General features: G+C 39.5%; 1 protein-coding gene across 3 annotated transcripts in view; it reads right to left on the reverse strand.

Annotated features, from left to right (window-relative positions):
• ZYG11B (zyg-11 family member B, cell cycle regulator) overlaps window positions 1–21208 on the reverse strand; it is a 101875-nt gene that overhangs the window by 26845 nt on the left and 53822 nt on the right. For all 3 annotated transcript variants that reach the window (XM_001139134.8, XM_054667102.2, XM_063817429.1), the window contains 5 exons: window positions 20805–20945; window positions 15266–15442; window positions 10256–10320; window positions 3965–4064; window positions 3572–3622 (listed from right to left, as the gene is read on the reverse strand). In XM_001139134.8, the coding sequence (XP_001139134.2) occupies window positions 3572–3622; window positions 3965–4064; window positions 10256–10320; window positions 15266–15442; window positions 20805–20945 (534 nt within the window). The remainder of the gene's footprint in view (window positions 1–3571; window positions 3623–3964; window positions 4065–10255; window positions 10321–15265; window positions 15443–20804; window positions 20946–21208) is intronic.

Below are 21208 nucleotides of genomic sequence, written 5' to 3' on the forward strand. Positions count from 1 at the left end.
TTACTGAGGTACATATATAGCAATAAGAGGTCATTTTTTAAAACTGTCACCCCTGAAAACAGTAAAATAAACAAAATAAGCATCTTTTTCTACTTATCTAATGTATATTATATTTAGTGTTACGTACTTAGCATATACTACCTCAGTTAATCTTTTTTTTTTTTTTTTTTTTTTGACATGGAATCTCACTCTATCACTCAGGCTGGAGTGCAGTGACACAATTAGAGTTCACTGTAGACTCGAACTCCCAAGATCAAGCGATCCTCTTGCTTCAACCTCCTGAGTAGCTGAGACCACAGGTGCATGTCACCAAGCCCAGCTAATTTTTTTTTTTTTATTAGAGCCAGAATCTTGCTATGTTGACCATGCTGGTCTCAAACTCCTGGCTTTAAGTGATCCTCCCACCTCAGCCTCCCAAAGTTCTGGGATTACAAGCATGAGCTTTTCTTTTCATTTAATCTTCATAATAACTGTATTAAGTACTTTTTATCACCCCAAAGAAAATTGTGATTTGCCCAAAATACATGGCTAGTAAGAGACATAACTGAAAATAAATCCAGATATGTCAACTCCAGAATTCCTACCCTTTTCATTATTCCCGAATAGCCTTCTCTCTCTTTATAACATTATTTTTTTCCTTTTTCTTTTTTTTTTTGAGACGGAGTCTCACTCTCTTGCCCAGGCTGGAGTGCAGTGGCCCAGTCTCGGCTCACTGCAACCTCCACCTTCCCGATTCAAGCAATTCTCCTGCCTTAGCCTCTTGAGTGGCTGGGATTACAGATGCGTACCACCACACCTGGCTAATTTTTGTATTTTTCAGTAGAGATGGGGTTTCACCATGTTCGACACCATGAGGCTGGTGTCGAACTCCTGACCTCGTGATCCGCCCACCTCAACCTCCCAAATTACAGGCGTGGGCCACTGTGCCCAGCTATTTTTTTCTTTCTTTCTTTTTTTTTTTTTTTGAGACAGAGTCTCGCTCTGTCGACCAGGCTGGAGTGCAGTGGCATTATCTCGGCTCATTGGAAGCTCCACCTCCTGGGTTCACATCATTCTCCTGCCTCAGCCTCCCGAGTAGCTGGGACTACAGGCGCCCGCCACCACACCCGGCTAATTTTTTGTATTTTTAGTAGAGATGGGGTTTCACTGCGTTAGCCAGGATGGTCTCGATCTCCTGACCTTGTGATCCACCCGCCTCGGCCTCCCAGATTGCTGGCATTACAGGTGTGACCCACCATGCCCGGCCTATTTTTTTCATTCTTATCTCTATTATTATACTTTTTAGATTTTGTTACAACCATATCTACATAGCTATTTTTTTTCTATTGCACTGTTATGGGTAGAATTTATAGATATAACTCAGTGTGAATTATAATTACATAATTATAATTCAGTGTAAATTCCCTAACATCTAGTAAGGTAGCAAGTATCATTCATTTGATATCATGGGTACTTTATACATATTTATCAAATGAATGGTTTACTTTCTCATTACATACATAATTTATGTCATGGAAAAAGGGAGTTTCTTATTTGACTTTTCCATGTAGTATTACTATTCAAACACCTCATGCCAGGATTTTAACAGGCATGTTTAAATATACTTTTTGCCTGTAAGTCTTCCCTAAGACATTGTTTATATCTACTCCCTTTAAAGCTTTTTAAAGTTTTCGTGGTTTACTAGTCTTATTTCCTCAACTGATTGTAACCAAGCAAAATCGTGTATCTGCTTCCCCAAAGCATACAGCACAACCTTATGCCTGTAACAGAGTCTCTACATTTTCTATATAAGTAACAAAAATCACAGAGTTTTAGAATTAGATAGGTGTTTTGTATTTTTGGAGACAGGGTCTTGCTCTGTCACCCAGGCTGGAGTGCAGTGGCGTCATCACGGCTAACTGCAACTTTGACCACTTGGGCTTAAGCAATTCTTCCACCTCAGCCTCTTGCGTAGCTGGGACCACAGACATGTGCTACCATGGCTGGCTAATTTTTAAATTATTTGTATAGATGGGGTCTCATATTGCTCAGGCTGGTCTTGAACTCCTGGGCTCAAGCAACCCTCCTGCCTCGGCCTCCCAAAATGCTGTGATTACAGGCATAACCACTGTGCTTGGCCTTAGATAGGATCTTAATACTTATGTAGACCCCAATGGTTCAAGTAATTTTCCCAAATTCACAAAGTGAGTTTACAAGCTAGATCCTAGGTCATCTGACTCCTAGGTCAGGGCTTTTTCCATTTCTGTTAAGGAGTAAAGCTGCATATATGAAAAGAAATAAATTCACTTCTTTACAAGTAACCAAAAAAAAATTTTTTTGTTGTTTGTTTTGAGAACGGGTCTCACTCCATCACCCAGGCTGGAGTGCAGTGACATGATCACGGCTCACTGCAGACTTGACCTCCTGGGCTCAAGTGATCCTCCCACCTCAGCCTCTTGAGTAGTTGGAACCACGGGCATGTGCCACAATGTCCAACTTTTTTTTTTTTTGGTAGAGAAGGAGTCCCATTAGATTGCCCAGACTGTTCTTGAACTCCTGGCCTCAAGTGATCCCCTCCTGCCTTGGCCTCCCAAAGTGCTGGGATTACAGGTGTGGGTCACCACATGTCTAGCCACAAAAAATTTTTATTAAAATATAAAATGTTGGCCGGGCACGGTGGCTCACGCCTGTAATCCCAGCACTTTGGGAGGCCGAGGCGGGTGGATCACAAGGTCAGGAGATTGAGACCATCCTGGCTAACATGGTGAAACCCCGACTCTACTAAAAATACAAAAAAATTAGCCGGGCATGGTGGCGGGCACCTGTAGTCCCAGCTACTCGGGAGGCTGAGGCAGGAGAATGGCGTGAACCCGGGAAGTGGAGCTTTCAGTGAGCCAAGATCGTACCACTGCACTCCCAGCCTGGGCGACAGTGCGAGACTCTTATATATTATATATATTTTTATATATTATATATATATTTATATATTATATATTTATATATTATATATAATATATATTTATATGTATTATATATAATATATAAATATATATTATATATTATATGTATATATATATTATATATAATATAAATATATATATTTATATTATATTTTATATATAATATAAATATTTTATATATAATATAAATATTTTATATATAATATATAAATATATAATATATAAATTTATATATATTAATATATAAATTTATATATAATATATAATATATTTATATATTATATATAATATATAAATATATATAATATATAATATATAGATATATATAATATATAATATATAAAAATATATAAATTTATATATAATATATAAATATATAATATATTTATATAAAAATATCATATATATTATATATAAATATTACATATAATATATAATATAATATATAAATATTACATATAATATAATATATATTATATAATAATATATATTTATATATAATATATATAATTATATATTATATATTATATATAATTATATATATATTAAAAATGTCAGAAAATATACAATACTGCCTGAAAACAATAAACATGAATATCTAGTGGCCTGAATGGAGGAGATTATAGACTTACCCTGACAATGAAGAGCTCAGTACCAAGCTGTGCAGTTTGTTCTGTAGAAAGCTGCAAGCAAGTAAAAAACAAATTCAATGTCCAAGAACTCATTAATGTGAGTTTAATATCATTCACTGTACCTCACTCCAAAGGTGAGACTAAAATCTCTGATCAACTTGGAATTCTGCTGTGTATCGGTTTTTGGGAGGCCTGCCTCGGCCTCCCAAAGTGCTGGGATTACGGGTGTGAATCACTGTGCCCAGCCAAATTCTGCAATATCGAATGTAGCTTGAATAAGCAGGCTGGCAGAGAGATTTACTAATGTTTCTGGCACACAGATTTTGGGGGGAAACAGTAAATGTAGTGAGAAACAGCTGCCTACAGAAAATTATTCAGCAAGAGTTCAGGTACCTTGGCAGCCAGGATGGAAATGATAGCAACTGCCATCCTTTGCATGTTTTGATCCTCATGGTTGCAGAGCCACTGCATGACAAGCTTGGCTGCTTCAAACCTGAAAACACAAAAAGGGTTTCATGAATTAATCGTGGAGGCCCAGGCACAATTTCAGAGTTCCAGCTAGGAACTGATGCTACAACTTAAATATGTGAAAAGGCAAGGGAAAATTCCTCTTAACTGGTAGAGAGTAACAATTACACTTAGTGTTTTAGAGATGATGCCATAATATTAATTCTGACAACATTTCATAAAGAAAGAAGGGTTTGGAAAATATGATTCCAACTATTTGGCATTTCATCTTCTAGAATTATAACATATTTCTATTCTGTATTTCTAAATTATAGTGATTTCCATATTATAGTTGTAATTTAAGTATTTTTTGGGTTCCTCATAGCACCTAACACAACAGAAACATTCATTCATTCATTCACAAACATATATTAAACTCTTGCTTTGTGCCAGATATTGTTCTTAGTGCTGGAGATAGAATAGTGAACAAAACAGAAAAATGTCCCTACTTTCATAGAGCTTACACTCTAGTGAGGAAGACAGGTAATAAATCAGATAAATACGTAAAATATATAGTATGATTAGGTACTGACCATATGCTACGGAAAAAAATAAAGCAGGAAAAGAGGATATGAAATGTTGAAATTTTATGTAGGGTAGCTACGGAAGGCCTCATTGAAACTTTTGAGGAAGTAAGAAAGAACCATATGGGCATTTAGGGGACAAGCATTCCAGGCAGAGGGGAGGAGAAATACAACAGCCCTGAAGTGGGTATGGGCATAGAAATGTCAACAAATAGCATGGAGGTCAGTGAGGCCAGAGCAGAGAGAACAAGGGAAGAGTTCTGACAGATAAAGTGAGAGGTAACAGAGGCACCAGATCACATGGAGTCTAGTTATTAGTCCATTCTTGCATTGCTATAAATAACTACCTGAGACCGGGTAATTTATAAAGAAAAAAGGTTTAATTGGCTCATGGTTCCACAGGCTGTAAGGAAGCACCCCTGGGAAGGCCTCAGGAAACTTGCAATCATGGTGGAAGGCGAGACTGGCACATCCTACATGGGTGAAGGAGATGGAAGGGCAAAGCCGGAGGTGCTACACACTTTTAAACGACCAGATCTCGGGAGAACTCTATCACAAGACAGCACTCGGGGGATGGTGCTAAACCATTAGAAAACACCCCCATGATCCAATCACCTCCCACCAGGCCCCACCTCCAGCACTGGTGATTACAATTTAACATGAGATTTGGGTGGTGTCACAGGGCCAAACCATATCATTAAGGAACTAGCTTTTACTCTGAATGAGAGGGAAAGCCACAGAAGGCTTCTGAGCAGGAATATGACATGAGCAGGACTACTCGATCATCTGTGTTTAGAATAAATTCCAGGAGGGCAAGGACAGAAGCAGGAGAGCAGTTCTGAGGCTACTGCAGTAATTCAGGAGAGAAATCACTTTTAGTCTACTCCAAGTGATAGAAATGGAAGTGAAGAGAAATGGATGAATTCTGGATAAATCTTGAAGATAGAGCTGGATTTGCCAAAGAACTCAATGTGGGATACAAGGAGAAAAATCAAGATGAGGTCAAGGAATACATCTGATTATCTTACCCACAGTTTCATCCTTAAGACTCAGATCAAATATCACTGCCTTTGAGGTGGTTTCTTTGACACATTGATCACTGCCTTCTTAGCTCCTTAGTACTTTAGGTATAGCTGTCAGAGATCCACAGTCATCTGCACACTCACTTGAATCCCCATTTGGCCTGTGAGCTCCTTGAGGGCGGGGACTATATATCCTATTTAGCCCTTTATGCCACGCACGCACTCAATACAGTGATTGAAACATAAATAATGTTTAATATATGTTGACTGAATGATTATTTTCAGGTAGATTACTACTGTACAACTTCTCTTAAATTTACTATTACCTTCTTTCTGTTTCCAAGGCCATTTCTGATTAGGCCCACTACTTGCATTCTTCTACGATATATTCCTAATTGGCTTCCCTGTCTCCACTAGTTTCCAATCAATGTGTGCCTGCACATTAGAAATAAACCTCTGGCCAGGAGCAGTGGCTCACGCCTGTAATTCCAGCACTTTGGGAGGCCGAGGTGGGCGGATCACAAGGTCAAGAGATAGAGACCATCCTGGCAAACATGGTGAAACCTCGTCTACTAAAAATACAAAAAATTAGCTGGGTGTGGTGGTGCGTGCCTATAGTCTCAGCTACTCGGGAGGCCAAGGCAGGAGAATCACTTGAACCCGGGAGGCAGAGGCTGCAGTGAGCCGAGATCACGCCACTGCACTCCAGCCTGGCGACAGAGTGAGACTCCATCTCAAAAAACAAAGAAGAAAGAAGAAAGGAAAGGAAAGGAAAGGAAGGGAAAGGAAGAAAACAAAGAAAAAGGAAGGAAGGAAGGAAGGAAGGAAAGAAAGAAAGAAAAGAAAGAAAGAAAACCTGTCCGAGGACTTAGGTATGATGTCACTCCCATACTCAAAGCATTCTAGGACTTTAGCGTGGGGCCATATCAAGCTTCTTCCTGCCTACCCTATGCTTTCTGCAAAGCAGATTGTTCATTAGTCTTCACACATGCCCACAAGTATGAGGTAACACAGGCTAGTGGTAAAGTGTAGAGATTCTCAAGTCAGTTCTGGGTTTGAATTCTAGTTCTATTTAATGTTAATGATAACAATAAAATAAATTATTTTATCGTGAGGCAATGCAGTCAAGTTGTTAAGAACATCATACACTTTGGAGTCAGCTTGGATTCCAATATCACCTCCACCACTTATTAACTTTTTGTTTGTTTTTGAGACGGAGTTTCACTCTTGTTGCCCAAGCTGGGGTGCAGTGGCACAATCTTGGCTCCCTCAACCTCTGCCTCCAGGATTCTCCTGCCTCAGCCTCCTAAGTAGCTAGGAGCCGCCACCACACCTGGCTAATTTTTTGTATTTTTAGTAGAGACAGCGTTTCACCATGTTGGCCAGGCTGCTCTAGAACTCCTGACCTCAAGTGATCCACTTGTCTTGGCCTCCCAAAGTGCTGGGATTACATTCTCCATGAGCCACTGCGCCTGGCCTAACTTTGGGACTCTGACCAAATTCCTTAACCTCGCTGAACTTCAACATTCTTATCTGTAAAATAGTAACAAAAACTTATTCCAGGCTGGGTGTGCTGGCTCACACGTGTAATCCCAGCACTTTGGGAGGCCAAGGCAGGCAGATCACCTGAGGTCAGGAGTTTGAGACCAGCCTGGCCAACATGGTGAAACCCCGCCTCTACTAAAAATACAAAATTAGCCTTGCGTAGCGGCGCACATCTGTAGTCACAGCTACTCAGGAGACTGAGGCAGGAGAATTGCTTGAACCTGGGAAGCAGAGGTTGCAGTGAGCCGAGATCTTGCTATTGCACTCTAGCCTGGGCAACAAGAGCGAAACTCTGTCTCAATAAATAAATAAATAAATAAAATAAAAACCTATTCCATAGGGTTGTCATGAGGATTAAATGATATCACATAGAAGCTTAAGACTTAGTACAGAATTTGGCACAAAATAAGTTCTTTATAAAAGTTAATTTTTACTAATATAATTGACTTTCTCTGTGCCTTTATTCATGCAGTTTCAACAACATAAAACAATTCAAACAGCTCTCATCTTCAAAACAACATAGCATGGATGAAAAAATGGAGGCCCTGGAGTCAGACTGAATTTAAATCTAGACTCTGCTACTTACTATCTTATTACCTTGGGCAAGTTACTAATCCTTTCTGTGTCTCTATTTCCTCATCTGTAAAATGAAGATCATAAGAGTAATAATTTCACAGGATTGTTCTGAGGACTGAATAAGCTTACATAAAACACTTTAGCACAATGCCTGCCTGGCAGTAGTAAGTGCTTCATACATGCTAGTTTTTACCGTTTTTATCTCAAGTGCCATAACTAACAGGAAATCCTTAATGATCATCAGTCAGACAGAATCTTTCCTTCCTTGTGTGGGGGCACAATGCATTTCATTAACACCTCTGCTATGAAAAATTCTGTCTCATGTAATATTCATTCATTCATTTATTCATTCATCCATCAATCAATCCACTAAATATCCACCCAAGCACTAGAGACAAAGAGATGAATCAGTCATAGCCTCTGACCACAAAGAAGGTCAATTCTAGCAGAGTGCATTGGCTAGATGAGAGGAAAGCAAACTACATAGCCTGTGGATCTGGCTGCCTGTTTTGTAAAGTTCTGTTGGAACACAGCCATATCCGTTTGCTTACATATTACCTATGGCTGCTTTTGAGGGACAATGGCAGAGTTAAATAGCTGCAACTGAGACTCTATAGCCCATAGGCCTAGAGTATTTCTAATCTAGCCCTTTAAGAAAATATTAAGGAGTAGAATATAATCTTTAGGAGAGTGACTATGTCTTTCCTACCTTAGACTTTGTTACGATGATGAGCACAGAGGTTCAATATTTCCAAAATAAAATTAGCAATCTACATGAGATATACGTAGTTATATTTTTATCCAAATTGTTTATTTCAAATAAAAAATGGAACACCTCTTTCCTTAGCCATGCCAGATAAGTGTACTCTGTTACTCAAATAAAAGTAAATCACAGTAAAATTGCTGCTTGAAGGCCAGAAGCAGTGGCTCATGCCTGTAATTCCAGCAATTTGGGAGGCCGAGGTGGGTGGATTACCTGAGGTCAGGAGTTCGAGACCAGCCTGGCCAACATGGTGAAACCCCATCTCTACTAAAAATACAAAAATTAGCCGGGTATGATGGCACATGCCTGTAATCCCAGCTATTTGGGAGGCTAAAGCAGGAGAATTGCTTGAACCCAGGTAGTGGAGGTTGCAGTGAGCCGAGATCATGCCATTGCACTCCAGCCTGGGCAACAAGAGTGAAATTCCATCTCAAAAAAAAAATAAAATAAAATAAAAAATTGCTGCTGGAGAAACATACTTTTCATTAAATAATGAAGTATAAGTTTCCTTTTCAAAATGCCATTGTTAAAAAATTATATTTTAAGACTGGGCATGGTGGCTCACACCTGTAATCCCAGCACTTTGGGAGGCTGAGGCGGGTGGATTACTTGAGGTCAGGAGTTTGAGACCTGCATGGCCAACATGGTGAAACCTTGTCTGTACCAAAAAATACAAAAATTAGCCCAGCGTGGTGGCACATGCCTGTAATCCCAGCTACTCAGTTAGCTCAGGTAGGAGAATCACTTAAACCCAGGAGGAGGAGGTTGCAGTGAGCTGAGATTGCACCACTGCACTCCAGCCTGGGTGACAGAGTGAGACCCTTTCTCAAAAAAAAGAAAAAGAAAAATTATATCTTAAAATAGTAAAATAAAAAAAAAATTTAAGCTCCAAAATTACATCTTAGAAAACAAAGGACCCCTTTATATTTAATGGAATCTAGTTATATGGCCTCCCTTAACTTCTCCTCAAAAAGTTTCTTCCATAATTCAATACCAAATAATGATAATAATAACAGACATGTTACAAAAAAAAAAAAAAAGAACACTGGACCTAGAATTAAAAGACCTATGTCTTTTTTTTTTTTTTTTTTTTTTTTTTGAGACAGTCTTGCCCTGTCACCCAGGCTGGAGTGCAATGGTGCGATCTTGGCTCACTGCAACCGCCGCCTCCGTTCAAACGATTCTCCTGCCTCAGTCTCCCGAGTAGCTGGGATTACAGGCGCGCGCCACCACACCTGGCTAATTTTTTGTATCTTTAGTAGAGACAGGGTTTCACCAGGCTGGTCTTGAACTCCTGACATGGGGATCCTCCCGCTTTGGCCTCCTAAAGCGCTGGGATTATAGGCATGAGCCACTGTGCCTGGCCAAACCTGCATCTTACTAACCTTGCAGTTATTAGACACAAAGCCATAGTCAAGACAATGAATCTCTATATATGCCTTAGTTTTTTTATCTTTTGAATGGGGATAATAATGTTCATAGCTTACAATATTATGTGGATATCTTGAAAACTATAACCAACATAAATTCCTAAGCAAAGGACTATGAAAACATGGGTCAATTTGCTATCATGAATGTCAAAGCCACTAAATTAAAGAAAGTAGATTTAGCATTCTATAAAATAACCCACAATTCTATCTATTCAATTAATCTTATAAAAGGGATATCCTAAATGGTAAGAAATGACCCAAGACAGATTTCTAACATTCTGTTTTGCCCCACTTTAAGTTCTAGAGCTATCACTTGCCTGTTAAATGGAACATCTTGAAGGATCCGGTCACTGCAAAGTGAAAGGAGGCAATTCTTCTGTAACTAAAGAATCAAAGGAAGAAAAAAATCCTAAATAAAATATCACTTTGTTATATTTTAACCATGGTAGCGTCCATAAAAAAAAAAAAAAAAGAAGAAGACTGATGAAACACCAGTTATTTCTTACAATCTTTATCTGCCCCCCTAGTATTGAAAGGCTGAGTTCCAGGAGACCCATACAAGTTTACTTGTACCTTTTTTTTATTTTCCATTAGATGAGAAATAGGGCAATAAATAGGATAATTACAGCTAATCTCCTTTCTGGTGGCCTATGAAGTAACCTTGTCTTCTGTATTTTTTGAGATAGAGAGCATGACAAAAACAGTGGCTGAAAGTTTTACCTGTTGACATAGCATCAAATATAGACGAGCCTGCTTGGAAGACTCTAACATAGAGTACACGGTGGGTAGTGTTCTACACACTGGCCTCTAAAGAGTGACTGACAGACTTGGCTCTATCTTTTAAATAAAGTTTAGACCAGCACAATTAAACAGAAGTAAATGAAAATATGAATAATTAATTGACACAGTCAAGGTGCACCATCATATTAGAAAGGTGATTCAAGTTATTCCTGTGAAGCAAAATAAGAAAATAAGTGTGGGCTTAAAAAAAAGTCACAGTGTATATACTACTAAAATTTTTTTATTTGGACAAATGGCTTTAATATTTTTTAAAGGTTTTTGTGTACGATTGGAAGATTTCTTATCTAAAAAGACTTAATATAGGGAATTCAATCATAGAAGGCAAAAGTCAGTTAATGGGATATATACAGCTAGTCAAGAAATAGAAAAACAGATATAAAATGAACACCCTATTTGCTTCATGGAAGATGCAGAAAGATTACATAATAGAAGAAATGGCAGAGAAAAGGCAAAGTGGTAGTAAATCCCAGGTGAATGATATGGAATGGGTTAGGTACAAGTGTAATTAATTAAGAGGGTTTCTCAGGAAGTTTTATATTCATCACAGATGGTCAAGGTGCTAGGACAGACACTGCTTGAGGATCCATTTAAATCTGAATCACAATCTGGCAGATTGATTAGTGGCATAACTTTCCTCCTTCACCATTTTTCTCCTCCCAAATAAACACGATAATTTGTACAGGATCCATAGAAGTAAGAAAGGCAATAATGCTATTCTAATTACCTCCGCTTAGAAAGCCCATCCCTCCTGTTCCTTTAGCTGGAAAACTCCTAATTTTCCTTCACAATTCAACTCAGGGCAGAGATATTACCTCATTGAGGAAGACTTCTTAGTTTTTGTTTGTTTGTTTGTTTTTGAGACAGGGTCTCGCTCTGTCACCCAGGCTGGAATGCAGCGGCACAATCATAGCTCACTGCAGCCTCAAACTCCTGGCACTCAAGTGATCCTCCTGCTTCAGCCTCCCAAAGTGCTGGGATTAAAGGCAAGCCACAGTGCACAGCCTCTAATTTTCAAATTGTCCTAAGTGCTCCTCCTGGGCTCCCAACAGCACTTGTTTCTCTTAGTACTTGCTACACCATGCTACATTATGTGTTTCTGTATCTGAATGCTTAGAACTTGGCACAGGTGCACATAGTCTGACTTCAACAAAGAGCTGCTAAGCTTAACTGAACTAATGGCTAACTTAATAACAGAAGATAAATTTCACTGAATCTATGCCTTACTGCATTTGAAAAGCACCACAGGTAGAAATGGAAAAGAGAAAGACTTTTGCTGTAGTCTTCAATTTCCGCCCAGCTAGAGTTTTGATTTTGGGGGCTACAGTCTGAACTATGCAAGTATTTAGGAATTTTCTTTAAATTTTTTTTTTAAGGAATTCAATGTGGAATCAAACTTTCCTATGCTGGCATTCATCAAATCTGGCCCTAACCTGGATATCACTGGCCTCATCCTACACTGCCGTTCCTACACTCCAGTCACATGCAACCTGCCCTTCCTGGAATGCCTGCACATTCACATATATATTTACAAAATATATGTAGGCATAGGTCCACTGTTTTTCTGCTTTTCTCCATGGGAAATCTTATTCATTTTTTAAGATGTGAGTCAATGTCACTTCCCCTTTGAAATCCTGCCTGGTACCTTTGTCCATACACCAATCCAGCCAGCAGAATTAATCATTCTCAACTTTCCGTAGCACTTAGTTAAAATAGCTAAAAAAATTTCATAATAGTTTACAGTATTTGCATTTCCAACTAATAGGTGAATTCCCAGGGTTTTTTTTTAATTGAGTTGTTTTTAAATGTTTTTACTAAATAAGAAATACAGAAAAATATTTACAAAATATATGTAGGCATAAGGCAGTGCTTCTCAAACTTTAATGTGTATACAAATCACTTGGAGTCTTGATATAGATGATTCTGTAAGTCTGTTATCTTGAGATTCTGCCTTACTAACAAGCTTGCAGGGGATGCCAGTGCAGCTGGTTAGCAGAACACACTTTGAGTAGCAAAAGTGTAAGGAATAATAATACAGTGAATACTACTGCTGTGTAGGTGTACCTACCACTCAGTTTCAGAAAAAGAATCTATTACCAATAGTACTATTAGCAAGCCCCATTTGGCCCCCTCTTTTCCCTCTCATTTCCCCTCAGAGGAACTACTAGCCTAAATTTTGTGTTTAACAGTCCCTTGCTTTTTATCAAAACATGTATTTATATTCCTAAACAATGTGCCACATAGTTTTGCAAGTTTCTGAACTGTAAGTAAATTGAATCACATGTATGTACTCTTCTGCATTTTTTAAAATACCCAACTTGTAATTGAGATTGATCAAGGTTGTCATCTGGAATTGTAATTCATTCATCATTCACTGCTTCTAAGTATTCCGATGTGTGACTAAACACAGGCTGATGGACATTTGGTGTTTGGTGTTTCCAATTTGTTATCATTATACACAGTTACACAGTGCTACTGTGAACACTTTTTTTTTTTTGAGACAGAGTTTCGCTCTTGTTGCCCAAGCTGGAGTTCAATGGTGCAATCTTGGCTCACTGCAACCTCCCCCTCCCGGGTTCAAGCGATTCTCCTGCCTCAGCCTCCCGAGTAGCTGGGATTATAAGCATGCGCCACCACGCCCGGCTAATATTGTATTTTTAGTAGGGATGGGGTTTCTCCATGTTGGTCAGGCTGGTCTCAAACTCCTGACCTCATGTGATATGCCTGCCTTGGCCTCCCAAATTGCTGGGATTACAGGCGTGAGCCACAACGCCCGGCTCGAACATTCTTTTTTGTTTGTTTTGAGACAAGGTCTTGCTCTGTTGCACAGGCTGGAGTACAGTGGCTTGATCATAGTTCATGGCAGCCTTGAGTGCCTGGCTCTAACAATTCCTCAACATATGGATTTAAATGCTTTTAGGCATGTACTCTTTAGGCTCCTGAGTAGTTGGGACCACAGATGGTGTGCCACCATGCCAGGTTAATTTTTTTATTAACTGTAGAGATAGGGCCTCACTATGTTGCCCAGGTTGGTCTTGAACTCCTGGGCTCAAGTGATCCTCCTATTTCGGCCTCCCAAAGTGCAGGGATTACAGGCGTGAGCACCGTGCCTGGCCTACTGTGAACACTGTTTTTAAAAATATATAACGACTTTATTGAGATACAGTTCATGTACCATACGATTCACCTACTTAAAGTGTACAATTTGATGGATTTTAGTAGAGTCACAGAGTTGTGCAACCATCGCAATTTCATCATCCCAAACATTTCCATCACCCCAGAAGGAAACTCTATAACCATTACAGTGACTTCCCATTTCCCCCACCCCATTTCCTAACCTTATTTATTTTATATGCATCCTTTCTCATTTTTCCCTGATCAACTTTGCCAATGAGTTTTCAATACTATTAAATATGTTTGAAGAACCAATTCTTGGAATTATTGATCCTCTCTAAAATAATGGTATGTTTTTTATTTTATTAATTTTTACTTTCATCTTTGTTATTCCTTCCTTCTACTTTCTTTGGGCTTATTCTTTTGTTGTTTCTCTAACATAGGCAGACTTATTTATAGCTCCCTTTTTGTAAGAATGTATCTCTGGGGAGGAAGTCATAGTTTATGCTAGGAGTCTTCTGTCTGACGGGCTTCCAGAGGCCATGAAAATCAAAGCCTAAATTTCATCTAGTTTGGCAACTGCCCTCAATGAGGGAAGCTGGCTTCAATGATCTACTCACCAATGTGGTTTGCCATTTTTACTTGGTTTTGAGCCTCTGAGTATTTTTTACTAACTTGCCAACTCAATGGTCAATTTCAAATGACCTAAAAAAAAGTTAAGGGCCGGGTGAGGTGGCTGTAATCCCAGCATTTTCAGAAGTTAAGGTGGGCAGATCACAAAGACAAGAGATGGAGACTATCCTCACCAACATGTTGAAACCTTGTCTCTACTAAGAATACAAAAATTAGTTGGGTGTGGTGGTGCGCGCCTGTAATCCCAGCTACTTGGGAGGCTGAGGCAGGACAATCACTTGAACCCGGGAAGTGGAGGTTGCAGTGAGTTGAGATCGCGCCACTGCACTCTGGCCTGGCAACAGAGCAAGACACTGTTTAAAAAACAAAAAAATTAAGCAACATTTTTAGTATTCATCCTGAGTATAAGACAGGTTACACCTTCTACCATACTGCTAGAAATGGAAAAGACATGTCTTAATCATTTAGGTATCCCAGCATTTGATAGTGCCTAGCCCAGAACAGATCCTCTGTGCCTATCTGCTGAAATGATCACAAACTCAAGATCTAGGAGGAAGATGAGTTTTGTATGGCTTGTATTATGTCCCCCAATATATGGATTTAGGTGCTTTTAGGCACGGAATATACTCCTTTGGTGTCCACTTCTCTCTTTTCTTACACTCAGTCATACCACAGCCTCCAAAGGCATTTGAATTTCCAGCCTTGGTCTATTAAACTGAACTGTAGGAGATGAGTAGAAGACACTACAAGGACTATTTGAAAAGGAATTCACATAAGCTTACCTGCTGGTGATTGGGAAAATGTTCCATGGCTTTGAGCAGCAAATGGGTCACATCAGCCAGGAGTCGGACAGGCATTCCTGCAGCAAGATCCTGCTTGGTTAAGTTAAATACACAGGCGCTTGCAGCCAGTTGCACTGGCAAATTCATAGGGTGGTTTCTCATCCCAGTAACCACAAGCTGGAAAAAAAAAATTAGTCCTCTTAATTCACCTTATAAATAAAAGCCCTCTTCATAGAGCAGAATTATTTTGTTGGTCTATAGTAATTTCAAAGATGTCATAAGTTTCTTTTTCATCCTCATGTGCAAAGAGCCTAGGATATAGCAGTTACTCACAAATAGTTCCAGTCTACCTCACCAAGGCAGGTATTCAGCTATTCATATCTCGGGGTTTTCTGTAAAGCTAATGAATCTTTTTCACACAGGTCACTCATCTTTGTATTTCCAAGACCTACTTATGGTGCCTGTTATATGGAAGGCAGTGAATAAATTCTCACTGACTTGAATAGAGCACACTCCGCTCTCAAATTTCAATCTTCAGTTCCTTGAGAACACTGCTGAGGTTAAAGTGCAATAAAATCCATTCACTTCCCCTGGCCTAGACAACTATTTCTCACTTTTTCCTCTGCCCTCAAATCCCCAACGAATCCTTCCCATTCCTCACTATCAGCTGAAGATCTTGCTTTCAACTACACTAAGAAAACTGCCAGCCTGGGCAACATGGTGAAACCCCATCTGTATAAAACAATACAAAAATTCACTGGGGGCCAGGCATGGTGGCTCATGCCTGTAATCCCAGCACTCTGGGAGGCCAAGGCAGGTGGATCACTTGAGGTCAGGAGTTTGAGACCAGCCTGGCCAACATGGTGAAACCCCATCTCTACTAAAAATACAGAAAGTAGCTGGGCATGGTGGCACGTGCCTGTAATCCCAGCTACTCGGGAGGCTCAAGCAGGAGAACTGCTTTAACCCAGGAGGCAGAGGTTGCAGTGAGCCAAGAGCACACCATTGCACTCAAGCCTGGGTGACAACGGCGAAACTCCATCTCTCTCTCTCTCTCTCTATATATATATATACGTGTGTGTGTGTGTATATGTGTGTGTGTATGTGTATATATACATCTATGTATAGATGTATATATACATCTATGTATAGATGTATATATACATCTATGTATAGATGTATATATACATCTATGTATAGATGTATATATACATCTATGTATAGATGTATATATACATCTATGTATAGATGTATATATACATCTATGTATAGATGTATATATACATCTATGTATAGATGTATATATACATCTATGTATAGATGTATATATACATCTATGTATAGATGTATATATACATCTATGTATAGATGTATATATACATCTATGTATAGATGTATATATACATCTATGTATAGATGTATATATACATCTATGTATAGATGTATATATACATCTATGTATAGATGTATATATACATCTATGTATAGATGTATATATACATCTATGTATAGATGTATATATACATCTATGTATAGATGTATATATACATCTATGTATAGATGTATATATACATCTATGTATAGATGTATATATACATCTATGTATAGATGTATATATACACATATATATGTACATATACACATATATGTATAGATGTACACACACACGTGTATGTACACACACACACGTGTATACATATACGTGTGTGTGTGTGTGTGTGTGTGTATATATATATAAAGCTGGGCATGGTAGTACACGCCTATAGTCCCATCTACTTGGGAGGCTGAGGTGGGAGGATCACCTGAGCCCTGGGAGGCAGAGCCTGTAGTGAGCCATGGTTGTGCCACTGCACTTCTGCCTGGGGGACAGAGTGAGACCCTGCCTCTAAGGAAAAGAGAAAAAAAAAAAAAGAAAGAAAGAAAACTGAAGCAACCAGAAAAGAACTTCAGATTCTCATTACCACATGTATCCTACTTACCAGCATACGTACATATACATGTCACCTTCCTGCCTGCTACCATAAGGAATCTTTTGGGGTCCTTTGTAAAACAAATCCCTCCATGTATATGTTAGATAATTATTTTCTTGTCTACTGAAAGGAAGCTGTTCACCCCTCCTACTCCTATATCAATTTTTTATTCTGTACTGGATCATTCATATCAGGATACAAACAAGATATATTTTTCCTATTAAAAAAAATCAAAACATCCCTCTTTTAATCTCACTTCCTCAAACGATTACCATCTTTTTTCTTTGCTCCCCTTTGCAGCAAAATTCCCTATAAGAATTGCCTTGGCCAGGCATGGTGGCTCATGCCTGTAATCCCAGCACTCTGGGAGGCCGAGGCAGGTGGATCACTTGAGATCAGGAGTTCGAGACCAGCCTGGCCAACATGGTGAAACCTCGTCTCTACTAAAAATACAAAAATTAGCTGGGCGTGGTGGCAGGTGCCTATAATCTCAGCTACTCGGGAGGCTGAGGCAGAAGAATCGCTTGAACATGGGAAGCAGAGGTTGCAGTGAGCTGAGATAGCACCACTGCACACCATCCCGGGCAATAGGGTGAGACTCAGTCTCAAAAAAAAAAAAAAAAAAGGAATTGCCTAGGCTAGGTGCAGTGGCTCATGCCTGTAATTACAGAACTTTGGGAGCTCAAGGCAGGAGGATCACTTGAGGTCAGGAATTCGAGACTAGCCTGGGCAACACAGCAAGAACCTGCCTCTACAAAAAAATTTTTTAAAATTAGCCTGTGTAACATAGTGTGACCCCGTCTCTACAAAATTAGCCCGGTGTGGTTGCATGGGCCTGTAGTCCTAGCTACTCAGGAGACTTAGGCAGGAGGATTGCTCGAGCCCTGGAGTTTGAGGTTACAGTGAGCTATGATCATACTACTGCACTTCGGCCTGGGTGACAGAGTGAGGCACTGTCTCAAAAATAAATAAATAAATTTATTTTTTAAAATTTGAAAAATTAGCCAGGTGTGATGGCACACACCTATACTCCCAGCCATTCGAGAGGTTGAGGCAGAAGATTGCTGAGCTCAAGAGTTTGAGGTTGCAGTTGCAGTGAACTATGATCGTGCACCACTGCACTCCAGCTTGGGCAATACAGCTAGATCTTGTATCTTTAAAAAAATAAAATAAAAGTGGCTCACTCCTATTATCCCAACACTTTGGGAGGCCAAAGTGGGAGAATCACTTGAGCACAGGAATTTGAGACCAGCCTGGGCAACACAGTGGGTTTCCATCACTACAAAAAAACCAATAATAATAATAACAAATTTTAAAATTCAGCCAGGCATGGTGTTATTAGCTTGTAGTTCCAGCCACTCTGGAGGCTGAGGAAGGGGGATCATTTGAGCCCAGGAGGGAGGTCGAGGCTGCAGTGAGCCATGATCATGCCACTGCACTCCAGCATGGGTGACAGAGTGAGATGCTACCTCAATAAATAAACAAACAAATAAATAAATAAATAGCCTATATTCTTTCATTTATCTCTGAATCATTCTCTGAATGTCTGAATGAATATTTCAGATCAAGACTAGAGATCTAGTCTTCTGTTGCTCAGTTCACAGTAATCAAAACAAACAAACAAAAAAGACAATTCATATACCAAGTGCCAACATCCTCTGATATATATAAAAGGAGTGACAGGTGTTGGTGATAATATCCTAAGGACTAAAATGTTACTGGTTCCTACCCAAGCACCTCATTCTCAGAATTTAAGATATGTAGGATGTCAAGTTGTGGCTCTGCCACTGACTTATTATTACTTAACGTCACAGAACCTCAATTTCATTATCTGTAAAACAGAAGATAAAACCCATCTCTTGGAATTGTGCCCACTAAATGAGGTGCCAAATACAATAGTCCTAAGCTCATTGGTTTTCAAAATTGAACGTGTGTAAGAATTACCTTGGAATTATCTTGGGGGCTTATTAAAACGTAGATTCCTGTGCCTCATCTAGCCCTACTGAATCTAAATTTTTGGGGGTGGGGTTTACAAATATCTTTTTTTTTTCTTTTTTAAGACAAGGTTTCACTCCTGTCACCCAGGTTGGAGTGTGGTAGCATGATCTCAGCTCGCTGTAACCTCTGCCTCCCTGGCTCGAGCAATTCTCCCGCCTCAGTGTCCCATGTAGCTGGGACTACAGGTGCGTGCCACCACAGCTGGCTAATTTTTGTAATTTTTGTAGAGATGGGGTTTTGCCATGTTGCCCAGGCTGGTCTTGAACTCCTGAGCTCAAGTGATCTGCCTGCCTTGGCTTCCCAAAGTACTGGGATTACAGGTGTGAGCCACCACGCCTGGCCACATATAAGCTTTTTAAATAAGCAACATCCTAGACTTCTAGTGGTTAAAGGACAACTTTGGTTGTTGTTGTTGTTTTGAGAGAGTCTTGCTCTGTTGCTCATGCTGGAGTGCAGTGGCACGATCTCAGCTCACTGTAACCTCGGCCTCCCAGGTTCCTCATGCCTCAGCCTCCTGAGTAGCTGGGATTACTGGCGTGCACCACCACATTTGGCTAATTTTTTGTATTTTTAGTAGAGATGGGGTTTCGCCATATTGGCCAGGCTGGTCTAGAATTCCTGGCCCCAAGTGACCCACCTGCCTCAGCCTCCCAAAGTTATTACAGGTGTGAGCCACTGCGTCCTGGCCCAAAGGACCACATTTTGATAAATGTTGCCCGAAGCATTCAATAAAATTAAGAAATCTCCTTTCTTGCCCTTCAAAAGCTGTTTTGGTTAAAATAGCTAGGTGCTGTGATGTACACCTGTAGTCCTAGCTACTTGGGAGGCTGAGACAGGATTGCTTGAGCCCAGGAGTTTGAGGCCTGTGAACAGCCACTGCACTCTTGCCTGGGGAACACAGTAAGACCCTATGTCTTAAAAAAAAAAAAAAAAAAAAAAAAAAAAACTTAATTGCGGAGTAATGTAAATCAGTTAAGAATGCATAGTAGGTTCTAAACAGCATGGAAAAGTACCTTATAGAATTTCGATATTTGCTTTGTCTTTACTTCTCTCTTTTTTTAAATTTTTTTAATACTTTTTGTAGGAATGGGGTTTTGCCATCTTGCTCAGGCTGGTCTCGAACTCCTGGGCTCAAGCTACCCATCTGTCTCAGCTCCTGAAGTGCTAGGATTACAGGCATGAACTACCATATTTGGCGCAATATTGTATTTCTAAAAAATCTATTTGGGAAGCAATATAGGGTTAATATACAATACAGTGTCCTGATTCCAGTCATATACTTTCATTTTCTACAGTAGCTGGTGATAAAATATCATGGTGGTCACTGGTTTTAGGTAGATAAATATGTACTACAAGACATTTATATTGCTTAATGAGATTATTGTAAAACTTCAATAACATTGTACAACTATCTTCTCTCTCGTTTATAGCTAATGATTGAAATCACACGTCATCAATCACATTATAAATAATAAAAAAGACTAAATGCAAATTTTCACCAATTTTCTTCAAAAAATCATCTGCCCAGGGAGATCATTTCAAAAATTTCATATCCAGTTTCTTATTCTTACCTTTAAAATTTCTGGCTTTGTTTTTTCCATCACATGAGTCAGACTAAAAAGATGAAATAGAGCTTCCCGAACAAAGAATGCCCGTTCACTGTAACGCTTCAGTGCTTCTGCAATCTGAGTTTCATTGGCTTCCCCAGACACCTGTGAACATAACCAGATTAGCTTTTAGAATTCTCTCTCTTTCTCTATCTAAATATGTGTGGCCAGGCGTGGTGGCTCACGCCTGTAATCCCAGTACTTTGGGAGGCCAAGGTGGGTGGATCATGTGAAGTCAGGAGTTCGAGACCACCCTGGCCAACATGGTGAAACTCCAACTCTACTAAAAATAAAAAATTAGCCAAGCATGGTGGTGCATGCCTGTAACTGCAGCTACTCAGGAGGCTGAGGCAGGAGAATCGCTTGAA

Source organism: Pan troglodytes, chromosome 1 (assembly GCF_028858775.2).
Source record: "Pan troglodytes isolate AG18354 chromosome 1, NHGRI_mPanTro3-v2.0_pri, whole genome shotgun sequence".
Taxonomy (NCBI): domain Eukaryota; kingdom Metazoa; phylum Chordata; class Mammalia; order Primates; family Hominidae; genus Pan; species Pan troglodytes.